The following is a 27,087-nucleotide window of genomic DNA, read 5'->3' on the forward strand; positions in this document are numbered from 1 at the left end:
CATCTTGAGAGCAGAGGCGAACTAAGAGAAAAGGATGGCATCCTTATAGGATACACTGGGACGAGATGTAAACTTGGTGTCTGGGAAAGTTGATGGGTTCTTTAGTATTCCACTTGTCTCCTGAGATGGAGACAGAGATCTAGAAAGAAAAGAGAAGCATCAGAAATGATCCAGCTGTGTTTGAGGGGGTGGGGGGAGGCACAGTGAAGGTTGTAGCTAAGTTCATAAAATTGACAAATACTGCATGAGTGCAGGAAGCAGCCCCTGTGAATCCAACAGAGGGTGATTTGGGGGCTGGTGCCAGGGTTGGTTTGGATCAAAGACTGGGAGAAGACCCCATGGGTAAGGAAACAACAACAGCAGCAGACCAGCGAGGGGCTCAGCAACAGAAAGACCCACACTGGCTGCGGGCTACTGGAGGCAAGATTAGAGAGGGACTTAGATTAGAGAGGGTTCCCGAAGAGGCCTCAGGTACTGAAATCTTCCTGATCATATGAGGGATCGGATCCGGGATTTGCCGATGGATTTCCCAGGAGGCTGTATGGCTGCAGAGGCTGCGGGATTGTAGGAGGCACGTCACCGACACTCAGCCTCTCTGAAAGAACTCTTTTTATTTTCTTATCTTTCTCTTATCGTTGGGGTGCCAGGCAATGTTAGTAGCACTTCTTTGTGTGCCTTTACGGCAGGCAAAAGTTGACGAATTTTGCATATTGTACATTTGGTGCATGACAATAAAGAAATCTTGATATATTCCTAACAAAGCAGGGTACAAGTTGCATCATCAATAAATTTGGGTTTATTACAAGTGGTTGTAATTCATAAAGATGCGGCCAGATCAAATGCAGGTGTTCCTCTGCTTACGGTGGCTCAACTTACTGTTTTTCGAAGTTATGGTGGTGGCGTTGATGTGACTGTGGTTATTGGTTATAATGCAACAGCTGATGGATAAAAATTGTTTTATTCAGTGTGGAATAAACTTTTAATTATAAAATAGGTTTTGTTTTAAATAAATTTGCCCAGCTATAGCTATGGTAAGTGGGCTAGGCTATGATGTTTGGTAAGTGTATTCTTTTTTGATTTACAAATTTTTTTCCACTTACAACGGGTTTATCGGAACAAAACCTCATTGTAAGTAGAGGTGCCCCTGTAGTTCTTTCATGAAGAAATGAAAACTAGAAAAGTGATGCTACATTAACGCTAATGCCATTAAATAGCATGAAAGTGGCTTACTGCCATGCCAAAAAGTCGATAGATTTTGGGGGTCACCGGTGGGATCAAGAAAAAAGAAAAGGTCAACTGGAAAAGTATTAAACCCATATAACAAGGAAGAGACCAAAAAAACGTGGGTAAACTTGCAGAAAAGAATTGTGTTAACAATGAAAGAGGGAAATTGGCCCATTGTGTTTATGCTGGTTTACACAAGAACAAAGTTGGTTCTTCTCCTTAGCCCTCTCCTTGTAGCTATCACTCGATTCTTTCCTGACACTGGATTGTGCTCCCACTAACTTTTCAGGCAGTGAATTGCAAGTCATTAGTTGACTTCACAAGAAGTTTTTTCCTCATGCTGCAAAATTCTTTAATGGAGCCTGTCAAGTTAAATCTTTCTAGAAATGGAAAAGCTGTCTTGAGTCTTCATGGTTCTTAAATATTTCTTAATCTTGTCCAAAGTGAACAATCTCAGTTTCTCCTCTTCATTCGCATACCCAAAGTTTGACACCTCCAGGATCAAATTTGTCACTAGAAAAAGCAATGGGATTCAAAAATCTCTCTGTTCTCAAACTGAAGATCTGCCCTCCGGAACCAGCTGTATTTCTAGCCATGCTAGAAACTGTCATAATATTGGTATCTACTCAATTTGGAGCATTTCCTCATTCACGCACAAAAAATAAACTGAACAAATCCAATCTGCACCCTCTCTAGTTCCTTCACTTCCTTTCTATATAATGAACATTTGATCTGACTAAGTTGTGGACAAACCAGTGATTTGTTCAAGTTCAAACTGTTCCCTATAGCCAACAAAAAGGCTACACCTTTGAATTGAAAATAAGGAGAGGTATTCCGCCTTGTCTTCAGTACACCAGCTATTTTCCCATCTGCAGTCTCGTTCTTGATGAAGGGCTCCAGGCTGAATGTCGACCATTCTTTTCCTCTCACTTATGCAGCTCGACTCGCTGAGTTCCTCCAGCAGATTGTCTGTTAAACTTTTTAAATTCAGTCAAAGTATGTTAGTGATTCAGATGAGACATGAAGATCTTTCATATTATCAATCACAACATCGACTAGAAAGTGGACTGACTAACAGAAAGAGAAGTGGGGATAGGTCACCTGGCCTCCTCAAGCCTGCTCCAGAGAAGATCATGGCTGATCCTATGTGTCTGCTTGATCATTGAGAAACATTGGCACTTCAAAAGAAAAAGTAAAATAACATTTTTTTTTATATTGTGAGAATTAAAGGATGTTCAGTGGGACTTGATTTTTTTTTAATGATATATACCGCAAACAATGAAGAAAATTAATTTTTATTTGCTACATGATTTTAGGATATGACTAAAGGAAATCTTGCTGAAATTGCAATGATTTGATATCCCTATCTGAGGATGGATGCATGTGATAGTGGAACTACAATGAAGCCATCATACTTCCTAGGACAGGCTCATTGTTCTGTGATTACACAAACTGGGCCAATGCTTATTTTAGCCCTCTGTCAAGGTTTCTTAGGCCCTAAACATCGGTTATATATCTTTGATTCCTATAGATGCTGTGGAGCTTGCAAATTTCTCCAGCACTTCTATGTATTAACAACAATCACCGCTTCTGTAGATGTTCTCAATTCACTCCAATGCTTATTTGAGATTTCTTTCGCAAAACGAGATCTGATCTATTTGAAAAATACAACATTCTTTCAAGGCTTGTCAGGTTTCATTAGTTGAGGTGTTGCGTGAGAGTGATCTTAAATCCATCACTGAGATTAGAAGTTTATTCATCTTGAGGGTAGCGAATCTTTGGAAATCTTTACCCAAGAGGGCTTTGGAACCTCAGTCCCCGAGTACATTTAAGATGGAGATCTATAAATTGTTGGATATTAAGGGAATTATATTGGAGTTTATTGCAGGAAAGTGATACTCGGGTAAAAGGAAGTGGAAAATGGCTGAAACCAAGAGTATTTGGTAGGATCGAGCAACAATGAGGCTTTCGTTGATATCCAGTGCGGGGAAAAAAATGAGTTAGTCAACTATTTTGATGGCAACACAAGATTTCTGTATCATTGTTTATCTTCTCCACTTGTCTTCTATACACACACAAGGAAAGCAGAATCCACCAAAAAATGGGTTGAAATTCCATTTTTAATTTTTTTTTTCCAAAATGATTTCACAAATATGTGACATGAGCTAAATATTGAATTTAAAAGCAAATTTTCAGAGCAATGATTTCCTGGTGCTTTGGTTGTCTCCTTGTTCTTAAGATGTCCTTGCCAACATCATCTTTTTCTGCTCCCAGAATGTATTGTTTGGAACATTTCACTACCATTTTGCTAACAGTGAAATAATTGTGATAATTAAATTATAAAGCAAGATTTATTTCTAAACTTACAAAAGAAAATGCATACAACTTTTGAACATTCCCTGATGGGGATATTTTGAAAAAAATGCAAGCATTTTAAATTCTTGCTTTCGGAAATCAACAGCAGATTATGTTATGGCGAACTGAGGGGGATCCTTGGCTTGAGTTTTGTAGGGGTCTAGGCTGGTGTGGACTCAGTATTAAAGATAAAATGATTCAACTATGAAGCAGTTAAAATGTCGTCATAATCGTCGTATAGTGTGCTAACTGAGAATCCTGATATATAAGAAGTAGCATCATCAGTCCTGGGAGATGACAGCATCAAAGAGCTAGATACACTCGATAGAGAATCACAGCTCACGGCAAGCATTGAATGGTTGGAGGAACTCCAAGCTCCTGATGAATCATCTTGACTCGTGGATGAAGGAAATACAGATGAACTAGGTGCAGGTGATAAAAAATTAGAACCCAGGTCTGTGGGATACTTGCAGCTTATTGAAGAGCACGCAGCTGGAGGCATAATTTTAGTCACGTAATTGGATTGAGACTGGTTGAAAGATTCACATTTATTTGGGTTATTATAAGAGTTGGTGCTGTGTGGATGCTTGTAAGAATAATGCAAACCTTCAACTTTATCACTCTGGGAAGAATATACAGGATTTTGTAAGCTATCGTCAATGTGATTTTTCATTGGTACATTTCCTGCCCTGTGAGTAAATAAATCAGATACAACTTGTTGATCTTCATCCATGTAATTGGATGACTTGAGGGAATCCTGTGTTTCAGCAAGTCCATGATCACTGATAGGGCTGGTTAACGCTTGGGCAGAAAATGAAACAGGTTTTATTCTATGAAAAGCATGAGGAGATTGTGAATGCCGAGAAAGTCTGAATGCACCTAATTTGTCTGATTCATCATCAATCTGAGTTAATGAACAAGGAGCAACTTTTGGATTATTGCAAAGAGGTTGAAACAGAGAGTCTGTGTATGAACAAGAAATCTCATGTGGTTTTTTACTTACTGAAATACAGCTGGACTGAGCAGGTGATGTAGAACCATCTTGTTGGTTATTATCATCCAGATTAAACTGTGGCTGGGTGCATGTCTCAGGATCACCTTGTACATTGTTACCAGTCATGCAGTCATTGGCCTGCATCAATGATTTAGAACCACCTTGTAGATTATCGCTAGCTAGATTGCTTTGTTTAGGTGACTTGGAACCACAACGTAAATGATCACATATTGGTCTGGACTGGATATGTGTATTAGAATCACCTTTCTGATTGTTGCAAGCAGTATTGGAATGGGTGGGTGAATAAGAGACCGTTTGTAGTTTATCACTGACAGGACTCATTTGGGACCAGTTCGATGAACTCTCATCTTTTGCATTCCCGGTATTTTCCAGCATTTGGGAGGGAGGAGAAAGGCTTTGCACATTATCATCCACAGATGAAGACAATGAATGGAAATAAAATGATGCATCTTGTGCACAAGTGTTGGCATGAGTTGCCCTTGATTGAGTAGATGAACAGAAGGTCATTTGAGTGTTATTAGCAGTGGGAGACAATAATTTGGCTGTATGTAATGTCCTCTCATTGATAACTTGTGGTGACTGGATAAAAGTTCTGAAATCCTCTTTATCATTAATACTGGTAAATGACTGAAAGGAACCTTGCACATTTTTAATCGCAGGATTGGATGAAGCTGCAGCTTGTTCATTCTCTGCTGGACAAGAAGATGGTGCCCGAATAATGTGTGAGTGATTGGAAGAATCAGATACAACTTGTGTGACCTCTTCAGTTTCAGACAATAAAGGGGCAGGACTACATATCGGTTTTTCACTATGATAAACAGAAATGCATAATGAATGAATGGATGAACAAGAGGCATCCTTCTCACTCTTCTCAGCTTTAGACAAAACCGAATGGGCGGGAAGATGAGATGTTTGTCCCACTTTGCAGGTAACACTGGGTGTCGGTCTAAGAATGGAAGCTCCAGGTTCATCGAATAAACTGTGTGTGTTGGGATCATTAGTATGAACATGATTGATTTGTGATGTGGTTGCTGGTTCAGCAACGTGCTCACAGACTTCAGGGGTGAATGGAATGAAAGATGCAGCTACTTCAGGTATGTCACCATCAACTATCCATTTGTGTGTGTTAGATAAACAGTGAAAGTTATTGTCAATAGGAGAGGACAGGGGTGGAGTGGAAGAATTGGATCCATTTATTTGATTAGGATCAGTGCAGGTGATCAGTGATTGCATAGATTCTTTGGGTGTGACTGATGTATTATTGTGCACAGGTGTAACTGATAATTGGGAGGTGGAATAAGAGGCATCTTGTTCATAGTTAGTTTTGTTTGTGTGCTTTGAGTGTGTGAAACAATTTGAAACAACTTGCTGATCGTTATTGAAATAGATTAATGATTCTGGGGGAAGTACAAATTGACTCGTTCCACGAGAGCTGAATAGTGAGTGGATCGAGCAACTGACTGCACTGTGAGAAGATGGTGAATTAACAGGCTTGACGTCATGCAATGTACATTGACCATGGGGGAATATTTGGGGTGAAGCATGAGACACTCCTTTTGACTCGTTATGCAGCGATGAGGGAGAACAAAGATCTCTCACTTGCTTATCACTTGTGCAAACCTGAGCACAAGAAGGAGAAACGTCTTGTCTAATTTCAGAGAAATAAGGTGATGGCATTTGACCTGCTGAATGTGATGTACTTTGTGCACAGTGGCTAACAAATGTGGATTGTGCGGGAGATGACCTTGCACCTTGTCCTCTATCATGAGTTAGAAGCAGTGATGAAATAGCTGAAGAGCATATCCAATGTACATTATCTTGCACATATGCAGATGGTGTTGATGCTTTGGATGTTGAATTTTCATCAATATAATTGTTTAATGGTTTGGGGGAAGACCTGAAATCCTCTATTGTGTTATCTTTGACATGGGCAGATTGTAAATGTCTGGAAGAAGTGGAAATCTTTTGTCCTTCCATGAGTGAAGAATGGGAATGAATTGATGAAATGGGTGGTATGAATGTTTGGGGTATATCTTGATTATTTTCATCAAGATCCGTAGACATTAATTGGGAGAGAGCATAAGAAATTCCTTGCACAGTGTCATCCACATTGTTAGATTGTACCTGTGAGCAAGATGCAGGAGGTCTAACCCCGAGCTCATTGGGTGGTGAAGTGCTGGGAGGCATCTGTGCAGCTCCCCCACTGACATCCACACAAGGCAATGACGCACAACTGAGACAATGGGATGAATGGTGCTCATCGTTGGGATCCAACAAATGGAAGACCAGGTCTGATGCATTTTGATTATTGCCATCAATCTGGGAAGTTGATGAGTTGCTGACCCTGACTGGATGCCCACTTCTCCCTTGTTTGTTATCAACAATCTGGGAAGATGTCATTTGGGTGGAGGGGTATGATACATTATCAGTGTTCAAGTGCAATGACTGGGAGGAAGAGGAAGAGCTATTGAACAAATGATCTTCATGAGTGAACTGGGGTTGCATCAGTAAATTTGGTGTGGCCGGAAAACCAACATCAAGGTTAAATGGTGTATTGCTGGGAAAAACTGGAGTATGTTCATTAACGATATTCAACAGTAAATTGCTGGAAGAGTTGGATGCAGTTTGCACATTATATTTAACATGATCAGATGAATATGTGTGTGTATTCCATACATCATTGATAAAATGGGAAGACACGGAAGGTCTAGCATGTGTGTTATTTATATTGGATGTCAGCGAATGGGTAGATGGATGCTGTGCATTCTCATTTCTATTAACATATTCAATTTCTTTGTCCATAAAATTGGTGACCAGTGATTGTAAAGGATCATGAAGTACATTGTGTCCGACATCAGTGGTCAGTGGTTGGTTAGAAGCACAAAATAATTGTTGTGTTTTATTGTCACCAGTTGGAAAGCCTGGCGTATTTTGTATATTATTGTGGAAATGAATGGACTGTGACTGTGTGATGCTGTAAGGTACATGAGCTTTAGCACTGGGATGAGAAGATGGTGTCTGTTCAGGACAATGAGATAGTCTCTCTGTGATGTCGGTGCAGGTGGGCAGTGATTGACTTGGTGCCTCATGCATGCCAGCCAACAGTAAGCGAATTGGTGAACACCTTGTTGTACTAGTACCCATGTGGGGCCATGGTGAATGGACAGAGAATTCTGGTTCGTTCCTTGTATGAGCAGTTAAGTGGGGAGATTGAGAACAGTGGAAGGATCTGGATGTTTGTGGTGTATGACTGTTCATGTAGGGAAGGGTAGCAGAGCTGGACAGGCATTCTAATTTACTCTGTCTCTTACCTTCAGCACCACAGGGTACCGATCCAGTAAGAGAAATAAGACCATCATTTGCATTTTGTTGGTCATTGATAGAAGAATTTGAAATACTTTGTGCATTGTCTATGTCAGTATACAGTGGTTGGGTAGAAGATTGCGAGGGAAGATGTGCATCATCAGCGACATAGCCATGTGATGAATGTTTGTTTTTGTCCATTAATGTTTCCTTGTAACAGTAAGGAGGTATAAAGTGCATCTTTTCTCTTGATCCAAGGGAATTACATGATTTTTGTGGGCTAATTGATCTTGCTCTTCTAGCACTGGACTGGCTATCTGCTTCCTGGTGAGATGCCAGTGATTCAGAATAGGAGTGGGATCTCTTGTGAGTGACTTGAAAGATCCTTGTTATAGGTATTTTTGTTGGCCTTTGATGTTGAGTATAATTTTGTACGGATGAAGTCGTATCTTCTTCAGAGTTTAGATTTGCAGATTTAAAATGAGAATAACACCGGGTTTGTTCATTGTCTTTATGTAAGCTATCCTGTGATCTGATAATATGACTTGAAGCACCTTGTACATAACCAGACATCTGTGAGGATGATGGTTGTATCAATGAACTCAAAGTAACTGGCTTAACACTGTCCTGTAAAAATGATTCATCAAAACATTTTGGGTATTTGACTGATTCTGTGACACCCAATGTTGGTGAATAGGACTTGTGGTTGATCATTTTGATTTCTCCCTCCCTCTCCGGTTGAACTGCTGTGTGATTCACTGACCTTGATCTTATTAAGGAGGAGGACCTTCTGTCAGTAAGATGGAAGAATCGAGTAATGGGTAATTTCTTTGGCTTTTGCAAGACACTCACATTGTGCATACCATTGTCCTTTGTTTTAACTTCCTCACAGGAAACCTGCGGCCAAAGGGATGGCTTTGAGATGCCTTTTCCTTTATCAGCAGCAGGTGTTACATCATTATAATTTTGGGAGAGCATTGTTCCAACAGAAGATGTAAGCATGGCTGGCAAACTTCCAGCAGAAGTGACCTCAGAATGCTTGGAGTAATTAAATGCATCTTGTTCATTTCTGCCAACTTGTGTGGATAGGGAATGAGCAGGATCACTAGTTGCCCCTGGTGTATCATCACTAGCAAGTGTAACTGTATTTGCATTGATATCAGAAGGCCATTGTGGTGATGAGATGGACCCAGATGTGCAGTTCTTGGGCCGATCTGATGTCAATCCTAGTGATAAATTAGTTATTTTGTGTTCACAGACGGTGAAGTGGCTATGATGAGAATTGATGTGAATCAGTATGGGAGGTGGTGTTTCTCCAGAAGCTCCTTTTTTTGATCTTTGGTTGGTGCACCAATATCTATTTGGATACAAGCTGCCATGCTGCTCAGTATTTGTTGTATTCATTGTATTTGTTTTTGAAGCCAACAATCCTAAGATATTGGAAGTTGGTGACAATATTTGATTGGGCACAGATTGTTCCAGGGCTTCTGAATAGTTCCGAAACAATTCTTTTGGGAGCGGAGGAGCAATAGGTAGGTCACAATAAGAAATATTTCTATCCTTCCAGTTTTCAGTCAAGGTAGGCTCATTGATCTCATGACGTTTGACACCCTTGATTGTTTTACGTTGTGGGCATTTCAAAAAAGTTACTTTACGATTCTTTTTAATTTTCTTGTATCTATTAGTTGTAGCTTTCATTTGTCCACTGCTAATGTCCTGAAATCCCTCAACAAGTGGCCTGTAAAGTGAGAGGGGAAAAAAAAGCATGGTGTTGATATTAAAATACTATTGAAAGAGGATGTGGGGCATGTACAGCAGACGTGTCAGACAGCTCATGCTAGACAAACCTCCTCAGCATTTGCACACTGATGCAAGAATCACAGATCAGATGGACAAGACATGTTAGAAAAATGTCTGTTGATAGAATGCCAAAGCAGCTACTGTGTGAACATCTTGAAACAACCCTGGAGGTTCAATGTTGACATACACCACTAGATATGGCAGGCATTGGATCATCCTGTTTGACATCTGGATTAAAAAGCAGTACTCGTTCACACAAGGAAGCTAGAATAGAGGAAGCAAGGAGGAACAGGATATCCCAATCATCAAGAACCACCGTGACTGCATCCTGCCCTCACTCCTGTTACCTGAAGGAAAGGAACTCTCAAACCCAGATTAGTCTTATCATCCACCTTCACGCACATTGAGACCAGATATCAGTCATACTCGAGAATTAAGTGACAAACGAAATTGCACAGTACAGGTAACACTGCAATGAAACCTACATTTAAATATTTAATTAGCAATTACTCTTTGAATATAAATATCTTTTTCGCTTCACTATATTCACTGAAAATTACAGTTTGGAAATTCCAGATCTGTTTATGCTGGGCCTCACTTGACATTAAATAATGGATGCAGATCGTACTTAATTCGCAACAATGATTCTATTCATATTAAAATAGTCATGGAATAAAATAGGAATGGTCTATTTGGAAGGCACGAGAGGACTTTCGGAGGCTGATTGGGAGAAGCTGTTTGCAGGAAGTAGGAGGCTTTTAAAAGTGAGATGGAGAGAGGACCAGGGTCAGCATGGTACTGTGAGTGCAGGCCAAGGCTGGCAGGTTAGAGAACCCTGGTGGATGAGGAGTATTGAGAGCCTGGTCAGATTTAAAAAAAAAAGGCATATGTCAATGTAGGGGCAGCTAAGATCAAATGAAACCCTCAAGGAATGTAAGAAATGTAGGAATGCTCTGAGGGAAATCAGGAGGGGAAGAAGACCTCATAAGATGGCTCCAGCAGACAACGTCAAGCAAAATCATAAGGGTATATCAGCAAAAAGGCATCTAGGAAAGAATAGATCTCAGTAAGGATGAATATAATGATAATGAGTGTATTGTGCACAATATCTGTCTGCACAGAAGCTCTTGTTTGCTGCAAGTATACAATGGCATACATCGTGTTCGCTTAATACAAAAGATAGATTAATGGTATTCACAGTTACCATAGTACAGGGGGGGGGGGTGGGGAAGAGTGGTGTTATAGTAGTGTCCACAGTCTTCCAATATCTCAAATTAATAATTCTAATATGCAATTTTTTTATTTTTTTTTAAGTTCACAGAAGTTGAGGAATTGAGGCAAATGAGTAGTGATATCTTAGACCATATCCAAATTATAAAATAGGAGGAACAGGAAATCTTAAAGTATAAGATATCCAGGATATGATCGAGTGTATTCTCCTGCATTGTGGAAGTGAGGGAAGAAATTGGTGGGGCTCTGGCAAAGATATTTGCACATTCATTAACCCCAGGTGAGGTATCAGAGGACTGGCCATTGTTGTTCCTATACTTAAGTTGAGCAGGAAGGACACGCCATGGGTATAAGCTGATGAGCCAGACATCAGTAGTGGGAAATTTACTGGAGGAGATTCTGAGGGACAAGATCTACCAGCATTTCAGAAGGACTGAATTAAGTCAGTGTGGCTTTGTGTAGTGGAAATGATCTCATAATTTTGATTGTTTTTGAAGTGGGAAATATCATGGACTTGTCTATATGAAGCAGACAATGAGACGCTGGAGGAACTCGGTGGGTCAGGCAACATCCATGCATAGAAATGGTCAGTCAGCATCTCGTGTCAGGTTTCTTTATCGAGACTACAAGTGTATTGGGGGAGGGAGTGCAGGGAGAAGGAGGGGCTGAGATGATAGGATATTGGATAGAAAGTGCAGAGACAGTTGACGGTAGAAGGTTAAAGAGAAAAGTAAGAGATGGAAACAGTGGAATCAGATGGGGGAAGGGAGAAGTACCTAAAATTAGAAAAATATCAATGGTCATGCCATTGAGGAATATGATGGATTGTTCCTCAGGATTTCATTTGGCCTCGTATGGCAATACATGTTGTCTGTGTGGGAATGGTGAGGCAAACTGAAATGGCTGGACACTGAGAATTCAAGCTGGACGCCACAGAGTGCAAGTGTTTGGCGAAGACTGCACCCAATCTGCATTTGCTGGTGTAAAGTAGACCACGTGATGTACACAGAATGCAGTAGGTCAGGTTGGATGATGTGCAAGTAAAGGTCTGCCTCACCAGGAAGGTTTGTTTGTGGCCCTGGATGGAAATGGGGAAGGAGGTGCAGAGACAAGTTTTGCACTTTCTGCAGTTACAGTGGAAAATGTCTAAGGGGGTGGAAAGGTGGGTGGGAAGAAAAGAGAAGAGAAAATGAGGGAATTTCAGAAGAGACTGAGAAACAGATGGGGTGGACGGGGAAGGTGTGAGATCATGCTGTAGTTGGCCAAAGTGTTGAAGGATAATGTTCAGATACAGACACTGGTGAGTGGAAAGTGAGGACCAGAGTGACTGTCCTTGTTCTGCTTGGGGGAGGTGGGGTGAGGATGGAAGAACAAGAAATGGAACTGATACAAGCGCAGGCTTCATCCGTTAGAGTAATGGGAAATTCCACATTTATTAAAGAAGACATTTTTGATGTCCTGGAGTGGAAGGCCTTATCCTGGGAATAGATACGATGAAGACTGAGGAATTGGTGGAAAAGGATAGCAGTGTTACAAGACATTACAATGTTGAATTGGGGAATAAAACCTGAGTAGGGATTGGGACCAGGATTGTTCCACATACTCGACAAAAAGCAGGGCATTGCTGGGTCCCTGCAGATGTAAATGGGGGGAAGGAGATGTGTTAAGGGTGAAGACCAGTTCTGCCAAGTGGAGGAGAGTATTAGTTGAGGAGAACTGGCAGCTCTACAGTCAAGTAGGAAGCAGAGGGCCTAAGGTCATGGAGAATGGATATGTGAAGGCATTGCATTTTCATGGTGAAGATAAGATGATGAGTCTGGAGAATCTGAATTCTTCAGAGGTGCAAAGCACGAGTAGTATCCCAGATATAGAGGTGAATGGAGAACAAGTTAGTACCAGCCGATGAGTTTGGAAGGGCAGGAGCAGGCAGTGGGTCTGCTGGACAATTCTCCTTGTGAATTCTGGATCAGAGGTTTGGGGATTATCAGATTTCAGGCAGTGAAGAGATTGGTGATGGTGTGGGAGATAATATCCTGATGATAGAAAGTGGGGTCTTGGTCTCTGGGTGGTGTCCAAGAGCTTATGTGAACCCCACCACAATGTCAAATCAGTATGCCAGATCACAACCATGCTTTCCTTTTTTTTTAAAATGTAGAGATACAGCACAGTAATAATAGGTCCTTCTGGTCCATGAGCGCTCACTTCCTAATTACACTCATATGACCAACTAACCCCCTTTGGAATATGGGAGGAATCTGGAGCACCCAGGAAAAATCCCCTGCAGGCACTGAGAGAACATGCAAACACCTTTCAGATAGTGGTGGATTGAAACCCAGGTCGCTTGCACTGTGATATTTTTGTACTAACCCTACACTAACTATGTCAGTGCTATATTAACAGATTTTCTGCCTAAGCTCCAGGTCTCACCCTTTAATGTGTGTTAGATGCCTGATTCTACTTCATCCTCCCTAGATCCTCTCCTTCAATTAACAATTCTTCCAGTTTCTTGCATCAACTTCTGACTGAGCTACAAGATGTCTATATGAATATTAGCAAGGCCTTTGACAAAGTCGCACAAGATGGGCTAGTCCAAAAGATCAGATCACATGGGATTCTGAGTGAGTGAGCCAATTGTATTCAACATTGGCTTGATGGGTGCTATTGGATGGTTGTTTTTCAGGATGGAAACCTTAGAACCAGTGGTTTTCAAACTTTTTCTTCCCACCCACATGTCACCTTAAATAATCCCTTACTAATCACAGAGCACCTATGGCATCAGGATTAATTAAATTGGTTTGTGACTGGAAAGAAAAGGCTTGAAAACCACTGCTTTAAACTGTGTGTGCAGCGGGGATCTGTGCAGCGTGTTCTTTGTCACCCAAATCATTAACATGGATGACAATGTGGTTAGTAAATTTGCAGATGACACCAAATTGGTGGTATGGTTGGCAGCAGGGAAGGTTACACCTGCATCTAGATCAACTGGGGAACTGGGCCAAAGAATGCCAGAGGGAATTTAACTTGGATTAGCATGAGATGGTATATTTTAGTACGTCAAAGCAGGGCAGGACTTAAAAATGGTAGGGTCTTGGAGAGTGGAACAGAGAGAACTAGAGGGTACAGGTACTTAGTTTATAACCATATAACCACTTACAGCACAGAACAGGCCAGTTCGGCCCTAATAGTCCATGCCATAACAAATCCCCACCCTCCTCGTCCCACTGACCAGCACCCGGTCCATACCTCTCCAGTCCTCTCCTCTCCATGTAACTATCCAGGCTGTCCTTAAATGTAACCAATGATCCTGCCTCAACCACGTCTTCCAGAAGCTCATTCCACATCCCTACCACCCTTTGCGTAAAGAAATTTCCCCTCATATAATTTTATATATATAATCTTATAATTTTCCCCCTTCAATCTTAAACCATGCCCTTTAGTTTGAATCTCCCCCACTCTTAATTGAAAAAGCCTATTCACATTTACTTTGTCTGTCCCTTTTAAAATCTTAAACACCTCTATCAAGTCCCCCCCTCAATCTTCTATGCTCCAGAGAAAAAAGCCCCAGTCTGCATAACCTTTCCCTGTAACTCAAACCTTGAAATCCTGTCAACATTTTCATGAACCTTCTCTGCACTCTCTCTATTTTGTTTATATCTTTCCTATAATTTGGTGACCAAAACTGTACACAGTACTCCAAATTTGGCCTCACCAATGCCTTGTATAATTTCATCATAACCTCCCTACTCTTCAATACAATACTCCGATTTATGAAGGCCAACATTCCAAATGCCTTTTTCACCACACCATCTACCTGAGTATCAGCCTTGAGGGTACTATTTACCATCACTCCTAAATCCCTTTGTTGCTCTGCACATCTCAATAGCCTACCATTTAATGCATATGAGTTTCAATTTCCTGAAAGAATTGTCACAAGTAGTGAAGAAGGAATTTGGCATCATCAAGGGCATTGAGAACAGGAGTTAGAATGTCATGTTGAACTGAACAAGACAGTCATGAAGTCACATTTTCAGAACTGTATACATCGCTGGATACCCAATGATAGGATGGATGTTATGAAGCTGGAAAGGGGGCAGAAAAGATTCAAGGGGACGTGGCAGTGGCTAGAGGGATGGAGTTAGGAGGAAATGCTGGAACTTTTCTCACTGAAGATTAGGATTTTTGGTGTGGAGTGGGGGAGGTGGTTTGTGGGATGCCTTTTTGGGGTTTATAAAATCATGAGGGGGATAAAACAAGGTAAATATATATTTTCCCAGGGCGTAGATTTAAAGCGAGAGTGGAAAGATTTAAAGGGGGGCTAAGGGATACCTCTTTCCACATGGAGGCTGGTGGATATGTGGAATGAGTTGCCAGAGGAAATGGGCAAGGCAGGCACAATGGTGACATTTAGACAGGTATGGGGGATATGGACCAAATGTAAAGAAATGGGACATTGAAGTGGACAAATTGGACAAGGGCCTGTTTCCATGCTTTAAAACTCTCAGTGTATCAGACATCATAGTGAAGATCCTGTCAGTCCTGCAACCTGCTGGTGCTAGTGGATTGCAGTTAGTCATTAACTCACTTGTAGATGGTTTTCTGGTGTGCATCCTGCAATGGTTCCATGCCACGATTAGGCCTCGATTCTTCAATATCATCTCGGAATTCTGAATGTTCAAACAATTTCTTTTTGGTGAATTTTCTGAAATCGTATCCAAATAAAAATGTATTATCTACAACAATGAAGATTCAAAATTCTCACCAATTTTTCGATCCACTTTTAAGCCAAAGAAATGACAGGTTAGATAGTTGGTCTGGTGCGATTGTGGGAAGAGGTGGACGTTGAGTGTTATTTGTTCATTCCTTATTAGAACTTTGCATTATGAAACATCTGAAGTACAGATATTTAGTTGGAGTTGGTCACAGCACAGAAATGGGCCCTCTGGCCCCCAGCATCATGGAGTCATTGAATTGCCCAGCATAGAAATGGTCTATCGGCCCATGCCATTCATGCTAGCCTTTTTTGCTAATCTATATTGATGCCACTTGCCCACACCAGCTATAAACTTGTATGCCTTTCCTATTTGTACCTGTCTAAATGCCTTTTTAAACACATTTTTATCTAATTTCGTTGCATCCTCTGGTAACAAGTTCCAGATAGCAACCACTAACTGTGTAAAATAAACTTTCCCTTATCCCCAATTCCTCTCACTTTAAGCGGATGCTCTGTTTTTGTTACCACAACAAAAGGGAAAAAAGAATTGGACTACAATCTCTGTCTCCTGTGATTTTTAAATACCTCCATTAGTTCACCACTCAGCCTCTGTTGGAGTTCTTCAAGGATAAAATGAGTGCAGTGGAGAGGGTAGATATTTTATACTTGGGTTTTCAGAAAGCGTTCAACTAAGACCTGCACAAAAGACCTATGTATGATGATGCAGATAGAGGTAATATCGTGGATAGAGAATTGGCTCACCAATAGAAAGAAGGCATGTTAGAGTTAACTCTTTAGTTAGAGTTAGCGGAAGGCATGGCTAGCATCACAGCACAAAGCCGTTACAGCGCCAGCGACCTGGACCAGTGTTCAAATGCTGCGGTGTCTGTAAGGAGTTTCTACATTCTCCCCATGCCTGCTCTGGTTTCCTTCCACCGTTCAAAAAGGTATCAGGGGTGTAAATCAGTTAGGAGTATTTGGGCGGAACAGGCTCGTGAGCCGAAAGGGCCTGTTACTGTTGTATTTCTAAAATATTTAGTTGGAATGAATAGGTCCCTCTCTGGTTTGTAATCACTGCTGAGGGAATATTGCAGCAATTGATGCTCGATCAGCAACTGTTCACAATATATGAAAGGGACCAAGTGAAGCGTTACCTCGGTTTGCTGATGACACTGAATTGAACAGAAAAGCAAATTGTATCGAGGTTGCAGAGAAAGATCAATGGTTAGTGAGTGGGGTCTGCCAGGTGGAGTACAACGCCAGCATATATGAGGTCATCTGATTTGGTATATAAATCAGATTTAAATGATGAAAGATTGCACCATGATGTTGTTCAGACATACTTGAGGGTGCTTCTGCAAGAATCACAGAAAGCTAACTTGCAGGTGCAACGGGTAATCAGAAAGGCTGTCTGGAACTTGCAGTCTCAGGCACACTCATTAAGGAAAATTAGAGTCTCACATCTTGTCAGTGTGATGATCATGAAAGCTGCAAAGCAATGGTGAACTGGTGGTACCAAGGAGAATTACAGTACTGTTACAGAGTGTGTGTGTGTATATATTTATAATTTTTAAAATTATATATTATTATTAGGTCTTTAAAAGAGAGATTGTGGAGGGTTTAGCATAGGTTACTTCACAAACAGATACTTAGATAAACACCTCATTTAAAAAGCCAGAGCTTTGCTCAAGCCAGTCATCCAGGCTCCAAGAGCCTTTGCAAAGACAATGAAATTGTTTTGGAAGGAATTTCAAAAAGCAGGTGCAAATGGAAGAGTCCAGGCTCAAGTGCTGATAAGAATTGGGTTAGCCCTGCAAGAGATTCTGGTTTTCACAAGCAGAGAGGAAAGAAACCAAACCGGATTTCTCTTTTAAAGAGAGAAAGAACTGAGTTCTGCAGTGGCTTTTAGAGGCTGTAACATGGGAAGCTGGCAGGCTTGTTTAAACCCCATTTTGAGGACAGGTTTTGAGTTCAGCCTTAAACCCTTGTCGTCCTTGCAAGAGGAAATGGCTGGCTAAAGTGTTTCACCTGAAATAAGGGAAACAAGAGGAATTCTGTGGTGAACTGAAGAAGAGGTTCTCATTTGGAAAACCCTGATGGGGAAAATTTCTTTGGCAAGACACTGAGGTGGCTCATCAGAGGGAATCAGTTTGTATGTCCAATGAGCAACAATTCTCTCTCTGAAACCAACTAGAACCTTCCTGAGCAGTTACCATTTTCCTTTAAGCACCAGAGCCTGGTGAAAATTCATAAATGTTAAATTCTGAATACAGTATAAGAATTGCCTGATACTGGTGAACTTGGAGGAGTGAGAAGTGAGATTGGACTGTGAATCAAAGAACTTTCCTGAACATACACATTACATACACATGCACTTAGAATTAGAAGGGGGGGGGGGGTTAAGTTAATAGTAATAAATTAAAGTTTAATCCTGTTTTTATGTTTAAATAAAATTAAAAGCAACTTTTGTTTAAGTCACCATTTGTCTTGGTGAATTTCTATTGCTGCTGGGGTTTGGAGTCCTCTGGGCTCATAACCGTACATAGGACAGCTTTCACTACGGTATGTTTTAGGGCATTGTTTATGCAAAACAGTGGTAGGAACCGTTCATCATTGTCAAATAAATCAATATATGGGGAATTCAAAAACATTTTTTTAAAATAATGATGTGCAGGTCTAGCGTAGATTGTGGAGGGTCATGTGACCTCTCCATCTGGAACCTAGTCGGAAGTCGCATCTAAGTTGAACTCTTCCCGCCCATTTGTGTACACCTGACTACTTGGTTGCTTTAATCACCTAGTGATTACCTGGACCAGTCCCTCCAGCTTACTGTACTATAATGCCTGCCTCTTCAGCCCTGACACGAATGCTGCTGTGTCAATGCTGGAGGAGTCACTGGTAAGCTGTGAACTGCATTGAGATCAGGGCTATTGTATGCTTTGTAGTTGTAGATAGTATCTGAGCCGTGCACACGCTAGACAAGGAATGGTGGGTAGTGTATTGAAGTCCTTGGTGATGATAAGTCTCTGTAAACAGTTGCTTGTATTGTTAGTATTAAGATCAATGTGACTGGATTATACTATGCTTGTGAGAGTGTAAGCAGTTATTGGTATCAGTAGTGTTAAGTCTGATATGATTGAAAATACTTGCGTGTGTTAGCTCTGTTGTGTGTTTCAATAAAAATTACTTTTGCATTCAGTCTATGTCCAGACCCATTATTCTTTGAACTTTTCCCTTTCCACAGCAGATAGGGCTGACGGATGATTTGATAGAGGTCCTTAAACTGTTGTAATGGTTTGATAGGATTGTTGCAAAGATGTATCACTCCATGAGCAAGAGTCCAGAAACTAGGAGCCATAACTATAAGATGCACAGCGAGTCTAATGCAGAGTAAAAGCCCAACTCCTTTCCCTGTGACAGCGAGTTCCATATTCTTACCACTGAGTTGCAGTTGAGACAAATGGTGCAAATGCATTTGAGGAACACCTTGGTAAACACATGAGGATGAAAGAGGTTATGCTGATGGAGTCAGGTTGAGGAACACGAGAGGTATAAATGAGCCAAATAATGATGGACCAAATAATGTATTACTGAGCCACAAATCTATGTAAATTATGTTAAATATCAAAAGGTATAACATGAAAAAATTCTTTACAAATGGAGAGAAAAAAGCTTGCATGCAAAAGTATAGAATGGATGAACATGTAGTTGTGGTGATCTGAAGTTTCCTGTTGATGAAGGTAAGTGATTGCTTTGCAATCAGTCTCAATGTGCACCCCATGCAAGATAAGATGATTGACACCATACCATCTTTAGTACAAAACAATTCATTGACCACCAATCTACAAAGACATCCAGAAACTTCACAATCCTCCTTGGGAGTTCATGTAGAACATAGTTCCACAATCTAGTGAATGTACACATATCATCAATTACAAATTGTTGGGCCTTCCAGTTACTTTGATTTTCAGCCCACTTGTGCACTGACTCTGGGTGTGAGGAAACAGTATAGAATGGGTGGGTGAGAAGGGGAAGAGAATGAAAAATAAAACCAAGCAGAGAAAATTCTTGAACTCACTGTTGATCGTCCATGGTGGTGCAAGAGGTCGGAAGGATGATGACGAAAATCACTGAAAATATAAGAATTATGATGGCAAAACCAAGGACCAGGAGCTGCTTCAGGTTTTAATTCTTTGTTGGTTGTTTTCCATCCTTGGCTGCTGTTTTAAATTAAAAACTTCTCAATGAGGAAGAAATTTCAATGAAGACTCCAGTCCTTTCCAGACATTTGTCGAAAGAGTTGATACTGGATGATTTGTAACTCAGCGCTTCTCCTTTAACAGCCTGGTTTGCATATTTCTCTTATGCTTTGACTCATTTTTAGTGGTCGTGCTGTGTTCAGTATTTCCTTGAAACAAACCAATAAGAAAACTTGTTAATGATGTGATTTTTTCACACCCATTGCACACACTGCTTTCTTGCCTTCAATGCTTGAATGCTTCAAAACAGAAGAATATTGGAAAAAGAAAAACAAATCAGGCTATGCAGTTCTTCATGTCTGCTTTGCCATTCAAATTAGAAAATTGTTCATTTATTTCAGTGTCATTTTCCGGCACTAACCCTACATCCTATGATTTTCTTTGAATGCACTAAGTGACCATCCCAAAATCTCTCCAGGGTGGAGATTTCCAAATATTGAATATCCAAGGTGAAAAATAAAATTTCATCTCATCTTCTTGTAGCTTCACAAGGAGATTGGCTATACTGGCTTGGGTGTATATGCACCAGAAGTGATTAGAGAGTTGAGAGTAAAGGAAACATCGGAGGCAGTGATTACAATATACAGTAATTGAGTTCAATGTGAGATTTAACAACTAAAGTCAAATGCATCAGTATTTCAGTGGAGTAAAGGGGATTACAGTGGCATGAGAGGGAAACTGGCCAAAGTAGATTGGAAAGGAGCACTGGTAGGGCAGATGGCAGAACAGCAATGGATGAAGTTTCTGCAAGAAATGAGGATGATGCAGGATAAATAGCAAAATAGAGGAAATATTAAAGTGGAAAATGTCACAGGAAATATTAAAGTGGAAAATGTCACAACCGTGACAAACAAGGGAGGTCGAAGCCAACAAAAGCAAAAAAGATGGTATGCAAGGAAGCAAATAAATTAGAGGGAAAATGGTGGATTGGGAAGTTTTTATAAAAAAACTTCCAAAAGATTACTTTTTTTAAAAAAAACTCTGAAGGAGGAATAAGTATGAAAGTAAGCTAGAAAATCATATCAAAGAGAAGACAAAATGCTTTGTCAAGTACATAGAGTAAAAGAGAGGAGTGGATATAGGACCACTAAAAATGACGCTGGAGAAATAATGGGAGACCAGAAGATGGCAGAAGAATTAAATGGTATTTTGCATCAGTCTTCACTAAGGAAGACATTAGCAGTGTGCCAGATGTCGAAGGGTATCAGGGAAGGAAAGTGAGTGCAGTTATGATTTCAAGGGAGAAGGCTGGATGGTCTAAGGATGGATGTTTCCTGGACCAGATGGATTGTACCCTCTGAAAGATGTGATAGATATTGTGGAGGCATTGGAATTGATCTTTCAGGAATCCACAGATTCTGGTATTGTCCTAGAGGACTGAAGCATTGTAAATGCCACCTCACTATTCGGGGGCGGGGGTGAAGAAAGAGGCAGGAGAAAGGAAATCATAGACTGGTTAGCCTGTTATCAGTGGTTGGGGTCGAGTGTCAAGGATCAGGTACTTGGAGGGACACCAGATAAACCAAAATCAGCTTGGTTTCCGTAAGCACAAATCTTGCTTCACAAACTGATTGGATTCTCTGAAGAAATGACAAGCAGATTCAATAAAGGAGCTACAGTGGATGTGATGTATTTGGATTTTCAGAAGGTCTCTTTTTTTTAAATTTTTTTATTTTTCACACCATAAATCACATTAGCCATGATACACACTTTTTCCTTTTCACACATATACAGTGACATTTTCTCCCCCCCCCCTCCTCCCAAGCCACCCACACCCTCCCATCCATTTAAGGTATACAATCTAGGTTACATTAAACCAGACAGACAATGTTGTCATTCAACAAAAATACACCAGAAATTCTACTGAGTCCATTCTTTTCTTTCCTTCTCCTTCCATCACCTTAGGTAATGATTGTCCCCAGTAGGTTTTCGCTATTGTATTTAATGTAAGGCTCCCATGTTTGTTCGAATATTTCAATATTATTTCTTCAACTATATGTAATTTTTTCTAATGGAATACATTTATTCATTTCTATATACCATTGTTGTATTTTCAGATTATCTTCCAATTTCCAGGTTGACATAATACATTTTTTTGCTACGGCTAGAGCTATCTTAACAAATCTTTTTTGTGCATCCTCCAAATCAATTCCAAATTCTTTGTTTTTTATGTTACTTAGGAGAAAGATCTCTGGATTCTTTGGTATATTGTTTTCTGTTATTTTATTTAATATCTGATTGAGATCTTCCCAAAATTTTTCTACTTTCTCACATGTCCAGATTGCATGAATTGTTGTTCCCATTTCTTTTTTACATCGAAAACATCTGTCAGATACTGTTGGGTCCCATTTATTTAACTTTTGAGGTGTAATGTATAGTCTGTGTAACCAGTTATATTGTATCATACGTAGCCTCGTATTTATTGTATTTCTCATCGTTCCAGAACATAATTTCTCCCATGTTTCCTTTTTTATCTTTATATTTAAATCTTGTTCCCATTTTTGTTTAGTTTTACCATTTGTTTCCTCATTCTCCTTTTCTTGCAGTTTAATATACATATTTGTTATAAATCTTTTGATTAACATTGTATCTGTAATCACATATTCAAGGTTACTTCCTTCTGGCAAACTCAAACTGCTTCCTAATTTATCCTTCAAGTAGGATCTCAATTGGTAATATGCCAGCGCTGTATCTCCAGTTATATTGTACTTATCTCTCATTTGTTCAAAGGATAAGAATCTACTTCCTGAAAAACAATTTTCTATTCTTTTAATCCCTTTTTTTTCTCATTCTCTAAAGGAAAGGTTATCTATTGTAAAAGGGAGTAACTTATTTTGCGTCAATATTAGTTTTGGTAATTGATAATTTGTTTTATTTCTTTCTACATGAATCTTCTTCCAAATATTGAGGAGATGATGTAATACTGGAGAAGTTCTATGTTGTACCAATTTTTCATCCCATTTATATAATATGTGTTCAGTTATCTTTTCCCCTATTTTATCTAATTCTAATCTCGTCCATTCTGGTTTTTTCCCTTGTTTGATAAAAATCTGATAGGTATCTTAATTGTGCGGCTCTATAATAATTTTTAAAGTTTGGCAATTGTAAGCTTCCTTGTTTATACCATTCTGTTAATTTATCTAGTGCTATCCTCGGTTTCCCCCCTCTCCATAAAAATTTCCTTATTATTTTTAACTCTTTGAAGAATTTTTCTGTCAGTTGTATTGGCAATGCCTGAAATAAGTATAATATCCTTGGAAAAATGTTCATTTTAATACAGTTTATCCTTCCTATTAGTGTTAGTGGTAAATCTTTCCAATGCTCTAAATCGTCCTGTAATTTTTTCATTAGTGGATAATAATTGAGTTTATATAAATGGGCGAGATTTTAGTTTATTTGTACACCTAGGTATCTTATTGCCTGCATTTGCCATCTAAATGGAGATTCCTTCTTAAATTTTGAGAAATCCGCATTATTCATAGGCATTGCTTTACTTTTATTTACGTTTATCTTGTAACCCGACACTTCTCCATATTCCTTCAATTTCTTATATAATTCTTTTATTGATAGTTCTGGTTCTGTTAAGTACACTATAACATCATCCGCAAATAGACTGATTTTATATTCCCTGTCTTTTATTTTTATTCCTTTTATATTATTATCTATTCTTATCAATTCTGCTAGTGGTTCTATAGCTAACGCAAACAATAAAGGTGATATTGGGCATCCCTGCCGCGTTGACCTGCTTAAGTTAAATTGCTTTGATACATGTCCATTTACTGTCACTTTCGCTAACGGTCCCTTATATAATGCTTTAATCCAATTAATATACTTCTCCGGTAAACTGAATTTTTGCAATACTTTGAACAAATAATTCCATTCTACTCTGTCGAATGCCTTCTCTGCGTCTAAAGCAACTGCTACTGCAGGTGCTTTATTTCCTTCTATTGCATGAATTAAGTTAATAAATTTACAAATATTGTCGGTTGTGCGTCTTTTTTTGATAAATCCAGTTTGGTCTAAATTTACCATTTTCGGTACCTGCTCTGCTAATCTGTTTGCTAATAGTTCAGCTATTATCTTATAATCTGTGTTTAGTAAAGATATTGGTCTATATGACGCTGGTGAGAGTGGATCTTTCCCTTGTTTTAGTATTACTGTAATTATTGCTGTTTTACATGAATCTGGTAAGCTTTGTGTTTCATCAATCTGGTTGATTACATCCAAGAGGGGCGGAATTAATAAGTCTTTAAATGTTTTGTAGAATTCTATTGGAAATCCATCCTCTCCTGGTGTCTTATTATTTGGTAATTTTTTTATTATCTCTTGTATTTCTACTGTTCCAAATGGTTCTGTTAATTTATTTTGTTCCTCTATTTGTAGTATTGGTAGTTCAATTTTAGTCAAAAATTCATCTATTTTCCCTTCTTTCCCTTCGTTTTCAGTTCGGTATAATTGTTCATAGAATTCTCTAAAGTTTTCCTTAATTTCTTTTGGATTATATGTAATTTGTTTGTCTTTTTTCCTTGATGCCAATGCCATTTTCTTAGCTTGTTCTGTCTTAAGCTGCCATGCTAGGATTTTGTGCGTTTTTTCACCCAGTTCATAATATTTCTGTTTTGTCTTCATTATATTCTTCTCTACCTTATATGTTTGTAGTATTTCATATTTTATTTTTTTATCCGCCAATTCTCTTCTTTTAGTTGTATCTTCCTTCATTGCTAATTTTTTTTCTATATTTACTATTTCCCTTTCCAACTGCTCTGTTTCCAGATTAGAGTCCTTCTTCATCTTGGTTACATAACTTATTATTTGCCCTCTAATGAATGCTTTCATTGCATCCCATAGTATAAACTTATCTTCCACTGATTCCGTATTTATTTCAAAATACATTTTTAATTGTTTTTCAATAAATTCTCTAAAATCCTGCCTTTTAAGTAACATGGGGTTTAATCTCCATCTATACATTCTTGGGCTGCGCAGCGGGCTTTGGACTTGGGGGGTGAGGGGCCGTACACAGCCTTTAGAGCCTCGTAGAAACCCCTGCGCAGCTCAGACGGCAAAGTCCTCCTCAGCGACAAGATCTCCATCCTCAACCGATGGTCAGTACACTTCCAATCTCTTTTCAGTGCCAACCGCTCAGTCCAAGATTCCGCCCTGCTCCAGCTCCCTCAACAGCCCCTAAGGCTAGAGCTGGATGAGGTTCTCACCCTGGATGAGACATATAAGGCAATCGAACAACTGAAAAGTGGCAAAGCAGCAGGTATGGATGGAATCCCCCCAGAGGTCTGGAAGGCTGGCGGCAAAACCCTGCATGCCAAACTGCATGAGTTTTTCAAGCTTTGTTGGGACCAAGGAAAACTGCCTCAGGATCTTTGTGATGCCACCATCATCACCCTGTACAAAAACAAAGGTGAGAAATCAGACTGCTCAAACTACAGGGGAATCACGTTGCTCTCCATTGCAGGCAAAATCTTCGCTAGGATTCTACTCAATAGAATAATACCTAGTGTCGCCGAGAATATTCTCCCAGAATCACAGTGCGGCTTTCGCGCAAACAGAGGAACTACTGACATGGTCTTTGCCCTCAGACAGCTCCAAGAAAAGTGCAGAGAACAAAACAAAGGACTCTACATCACCTTTGTTGACCTCACCAAAGCCTTCGACACCGTGAGCAGGAAAGGGCTTTGGCAAATACTAGAGCGCATCAGATGTCCCCCAAAGTTCCTCAACATGATTATCCAACTGCACGAAAACCAACAAGGTCGGGTCAGATACAGCAATGAGCTCTCTGAACCCTTCTCCATTAACAATGGCGTGAAGCAAGGCTGTGTTCTCGCACCAACCCTCTTTTCAATCTTCTTCAGCATGATGCTGAACCAAGCCATGAAAGACCCCAACAATGAAGACGCTGTTTACATCCGATACCGCACGGATGGCAGTCTCTTCAATCTGAGGCTCCTGCAAGCTCACACCAAGACACAAGAGAAACTTGTCCGTGAACTACTCTTTGCAGACGATGCCGCTTTAGTTGCCCATTCAGAGCCAGCTCTTCAGCGCTTGACGTCCTGCTTTGCGGGAACTGCCAAAATGTTTGGCCTGGAAGTCAGCCTGAAGAAAACTGAGGTCCTCCATCAGCCAGCTCCCCACCATGACTACCAGCCCCCCCACATCTCCATCGGGCACACAAAACTCAAAACGGTCAATCAGTTTACCTATCTCGGCTGCACCATTTCATCAGATGCAAGGATCGACAATGAGATAGACAACAGACTCGCCAAGGCAAATAGCGCCTTTGGAAGACTACACAAAAGAGTCTGGAAAAACAACCAACTGAAAAACCTCACAAAGATAAGCGTATACAGAGCCGTTGTCATACCCACACTCCTGTTCGGCTCCGAATCATGGGTCCTCTACCGGCATCACCTACGGCTCCTAGAACGCTTCCACCAGCGTTGTCTCCGCTCCATCCTCAGCATCCATTGGAGCGCTTTCATCCCTAACGTCGAAGTACTCGAGATGGCAGAGGTCGACAGCATCGAGTCCACGCTGCTGAAGATCCAGCTGCGCTGGATGGGTCACGTCTCCAGAATGGAGGACCATCGCCTTCCCAAGATCGTGTTATATGGCGAGCTCTCCGCTGGCCACCGTGACAGAGGTGCACCAAAGAAAAGGTACAAGGGCTGCCTAAAGAAATCTCTTGGTGCCTGCCACATTGACCACCGCCAGTGGGCTGATAACGCCTCAAACCGTGCATCTTGGTGCCTCACAGTTTGGCGGGCAGCAACCTCCTTTGAAGAAGACCGCAGAGCCCACCTCACTGACAAAAGACAAAGGAGGAAAAACCCAACACCCAACCCCAACCAACCAATTTTCCCCTGCAGCCGCTGCAACCGTGTCTGCCTGTCCCGCATCGGTCTTGTCAGCCACAAACGAGCCTGCAGCTGACGTGGACTTTTACCCCCTCCATAAATCTTCGTCTGCGAAGCCAAGCCAAAGAAAAAGAAAAGAGATACATTCTTGGAGGGATGTCCTCTAGCTTTACTGTCAATATTAAGGGTGAATGGTCCGATAGTATTCTAGCTTTATATTCTGTTTTTCTTACTCTATCTTGCATACTAGCTGATAACAAAAATAGGTCTATTCTTGAGTATGTTTTATGTCTAGCCGAGTAATATGAATATTCCTTT

General features: G+C 40.3%; 1 protein-coding gene across 3 annotated transcripts in view; it reads right to left on the reverse strand.

The window, feature by feature from the left end:
• LOC138739025 (serine-rich adhesin for platelets-like) overlaps nucleotides 1–27,087 on the reverse strand; it is a 45,775-nt gene that overhangs the window by 15,335 nt on the left and 3,353 nt on the right. Inside the window, exons 2-4 of one of the 3 annotated variants that reach the window (XM_069890378.1) lie at nucleotides 19,717–20,046; nucleotides 15,510–15,626; nucleotides 7,906–9,635 (exon numbers count right to left, since the gene is read on the reverse strand). In XM_069890378.1, coding sequence (XP_069746479.1) covers nucleotides 7,906–9,635; nucleotides 15,510–15,626; nucleotides 19,717–19,730 — 1,861 coding nt within the window. In that variant the 5' untranslated portion in view covers nucleotides 19,731–20,046. Of the gene's footprint in view, nucleotides 1–3,326; nucleotides 9,636–15,509; nucleotides 15,627–19,716; nucleotides 20,047–27,087 lie in introns of those variants that run through there. The other 2 variants (XM_069890376.1, XM_069890377.1) reach the window with 2 other exon arrangements.

This window comes from Narcine bancroftii, chromosome 7, assembly GCF_036971445.1.
Source record: "Narcine bancroftii isolate sNarBan1 chromosome 7, sNarBan1.hap1, whole genome shotgun sequence".
Classification (NCBI taxonomy): Eukaryota; Metazoa; Chordata; class Chondrichthyes; order Torpediniformes; family Narcinidae; genus Narcine; species Narcine bancroftii.